We start from the raw sequence: 3,454 nt of genomic DNA, 5'->3' as shown, positions 1-3,454 counted from the left end.
CCCGGCTATGAATACATCTTTTAAAAAAGGAAAAAAAAAAACCCTTAAATACTAAAGTCAAGTTTTTTAGCTTGTTATGATAAGGAGGATGGCACAGAGCAAGAATCCATTTCTGACATGTGTCCTCTTTCCCTCTCCAATGCCTGAGTGTGGCAAGAAGCTTCTTCATCAGAAAGGGATACAGGCCGGGTGGTGTGGCACACACCTTTAGTCCTAGCACTTGAAAGGCAGAGGCAGGAGGATCTCTGTGAGTTCAGCGACAGCCTAGTCTACAGAACAAGTTCCAGGACAGGCTCTAAAGCTACACAGAGAAACCCTGTCTCAAAAAAAACTAAAGAAAAAAAGAAGGAGGAGGAAGAGGAGGAAGAGAAGGAGGAGGAGGAGGAGGAGGAGGAAGAGGAGGAAGAGGAGGAAGAGGAGGAAGAAGAGGAAGAGGAGGAAGAGGAGGAGGAGGAAGAAGAGGAGGAAAGGGAAATAGAATGGCAGAAAATTATAATTAAGGAATTTTAGATTTCTGTTCTTAAAATAGCCTGGAACAAGGCTGACCTTGACTTTCTGGCAATCCTCATTCCTCTGTCTCTCAAATATTGGGACTACAAATGTGAGCTGCCACTCTTGCTAGATTTTTGTTTTTATTTTTATGTTATTGACAGAAGAAAGTTTTAGGAAAAGATAAGCATAGAGATAGATTTAGGCTGTTTTGAAAAGTCGAACATTTTACAAGATTAATTAGTGAGCCTGTCGGTGGCATCCACACCTTTGACCTGTTACAGAGAAACCGTCTTGAAAACCAAAACCAAACAAACAAACAAATGAACAATTGGTGCTTGTTTCTTTCTTTCTTTCTTTCTTTCTTTCTTTCTTTCTTTCTTTCTTTCTTTCTTTCTTTCTTTTTTTTGAGACATCATATATCCATGGATGGCCTGGAACTCACTATCTAGACCAGCCTGGCCTCAAACTCACAGGGATTTGCCTGCCTCCCTCTGCCTCTCTGGGATTAAAGGTGTATGTCATCTTTCCTACAACTGGCTCTTTACCATGGGTATTTCAAGAAACACTACCTGAGTTATTTAGCTTGCATTCTGAAATCTAAATAGATTAAGTCTATATTAAATATAAGTACAAATTTGAATATGTATTGTATATCAGAGGTTTTGTGTTTATAAGGTTTTATTTTAGATGTAAAACTATCACTCTTGCCAGGCAGTCAGTGGTGGCGCATGCCTTTAATCCCAGCACTCAGGAAGCAGAGAGACAGGAGGATCTCTAAGCTTGAGGCCAGCCTGGGCTACAGAGTGAGTTCCAGGACAGGTTCCAAAGCTACACAGAGACACGCTGTCTTGAAAAACCAAGAAAAGAAAATCACCCTGATTATGCAAAATGGTACTTTTGGAGCTACAAACTGATGTACCAGTGGGAAAACTGTGCCCCAGACTCAAAAGGTTAAAGCAAGGGAGTCCAAATGTTTAAAAAACAACAAAAATCAGTCGTTGAACTCACTATGTAACCGAGGCTAGCCTCTAATTTTTGCATTAATCTTCCTGACTCAGCTTCCTAAATGATGGAATTGCAGTCATGAGCCAGGACACCAAACTCAGTGGTTGAATTTAAGTAGTGGGAATGTGGAGAATACTACACTTTCCAAAGAAAGACATTCCAAAAATGTTCAGATAAATAGCAGAAAGCCGAACAGGGTAGCTTAGTGATAGGTCGTGCTTCGCCCCAGCACCAAAACAAATAGCGTATGACAAAACAAAATCATACCATAAAGTCACCAGATCAGTGTTCTCGGGGATGACTTCCGGGTCTTCATCTTCTTCGAGGCATCTCAGTTTATCAAGGCTTAGAAAGAGGGAGGGGTCAGGAGAAGGAGAAAGGAAAAGCAACATTTTATGATCAGCCGTGCATTTTTCAACAGCGGGTCAGAGCTTGTCCTAAATACATCACTAAATAATTAAGACGTCTTATGAAATCCAGCAGGCGGCTCAAAGGAGGCCAGAATTCAAGACAATGGTTTCTGTGCCAATGTCATACTGAAAGGATGGATTTGAGGACAGTTAATACTGTCAAATGGAGAACCATTACAAAGTTTTATATTTCTACCCTCAGGTAGTTTTTGGAGAAATTTAAGTAATAACATATTAACGAGTACCACCAGCGACTACGGTTAATTAGGGCTTCAGCGCTGCTCTGATTAAGTCTTCCCCAGCCTCACGTACTTCCATTGTCCAAATGTCAAAGATATATACCGCTGGTAGTCCAACAAGCGTTTTCAAGATCAAAGAATAGCAAAGTCTTTTATGCAATTGTCGTGTCCCGTTACTGAATCTATCCTCATAAACTGTACTTTTGGACCCCAGCACCTCTTCTCCTTCCGGAAAGGGTTTGGGGGTGGGGGTGGGGGGAGAGAATGAAGGTTAAACCACTGTCCCTCGCCCGGAAGAGTCCCCGGGGAGAGCAGGGACGAGGCTGCACCCAGCCGTACCCACGTTGAGCGCCGAGGCCGCGCACTCACCCGCACACGACCCTCAGCTCTGCCGCCGCCTCCAGACTGCAGCCCAGATCCCGGGCCACCGCAGCATCCTCCAAGCTGTTGTCCGACGCCCCTCGGTCCGCAGGCTGCCCGGCTGCCTGCGGCTCGCTCAGCGACAAATCCCGGGCCCCGAGCCGGCCGCGCCACAGCTCCCCAAAGGCGCCCACGTGGAACGCCCGGGTGTGCAGCTCCGGAAGCTCGTACTCTGGGAAGCTGCCGTGGCTCGCACTAGGGACTGGGTGCTGCGAACAAGCCGCACCGCCGCCCTGCGGGTTCTCCGCCATGTCAACCGCGATCCCTTCCGGCAAATCTGACGAGCGGGTGTCGCAGGGCGTGACGGGATTTGTAGTTGCGCGAGGCTCCCGGGCGGCGGACAGTTGCGCAAGTCAGGTCTCAGAAACTACATTTCCCGGCAGGGCGCGGCCACCGCCTGGGCGCGGCTCGGTCGCTGGGGGCAGGGCTGGGTGTATTGTTCTCTGGGTTTGTCCGAGGGCGGCGGCTTTCGGTGTGTGCCAGGCGGAACTGAGGGATTGCTGAGACCAACAGTTACCTAAAGACTGTCACTTTCCTCAGCCTTAGGTTGTGGGGGCACTTTTGTCCACTGGTGTTGGGAGTTGTGCTGCTACCCCCCTGTCCTAGAGCGAGAGAGTCCTGGAGGGCAAGGACCAGGGGCACTGAGACCGGTTCGATCAGAACCTTTCGAAAGGCCCCGTGTGCATTTTGTATGTGTGCCTTGCTGTATACATACAGAATAACGCGCTCATGGAATCTGCATCGCACACAGTTCATTTTTAGCCATGGTATTATTTTAAAAAACTTGCCACTTTTCCAGGGAGAGAGAGGGTCGTATGTGACTGTTAAAGGGATTAACGAATACACCAGCAAATGGAAGTAGCTTGAAACTCAGTGGGTTTAGATACA

The 3,454-nt window shown here is 47.2% G+C and overlaps 1 protein-coding gene across 2 annotated transcripts in view; it reads right to left on the bottom strand.

The window, feature by feature from the left end:
* Snapc3 (small nuclear RNA activating complex polypeptide 3) overlaps positions 1-2,824 on the bottom strand; it is a 29,662-nt gene extending 26,838 nt beyond the window's left edge. For both annotated transcript variants that reach the window (XM_005352680.3, XM_026781932.1), the window contains exons 1-2: positions 2,516-2,824; positions 1,765-1,842 (exon numbers count right to left, since the gene is read on the bottom strand). In XM_005352680.3, the coding sequence (XP_005352737.1) occupies positions 1,765-1,842; positions 2,516-2,817 (380 nt within the window). In that variant the 5' untranslated portion in view covers positions 2,818-2,824. The remainder of the gene's footprint in view (positions 1-1,764; positions 1,843-2,515) is intronic.
* Positions 2,825-3,454: the final 630 nt, after the last annotated feature.

The sequence above is a fragment of the Microtus ochrogaster genome, chromosome 10 (genome assembly GCF_000317375.1).
Source record: "Microtus ochrogaster isolate Prairie Vole_2 chromosome 10, MicOch1.0, whole genome shotgun sequence".
NCBI classification, from domain to species: Eukaryota; Metazoa; Chordata; class Mammalia; order Rodentia; family Cricetidae; genus Microtus; species Microtus ochrogaster.
Note: the sequence above shows the minus strand (reverse complement) of the source record. Positions and strands in the feature narration are given on the sequence as shown.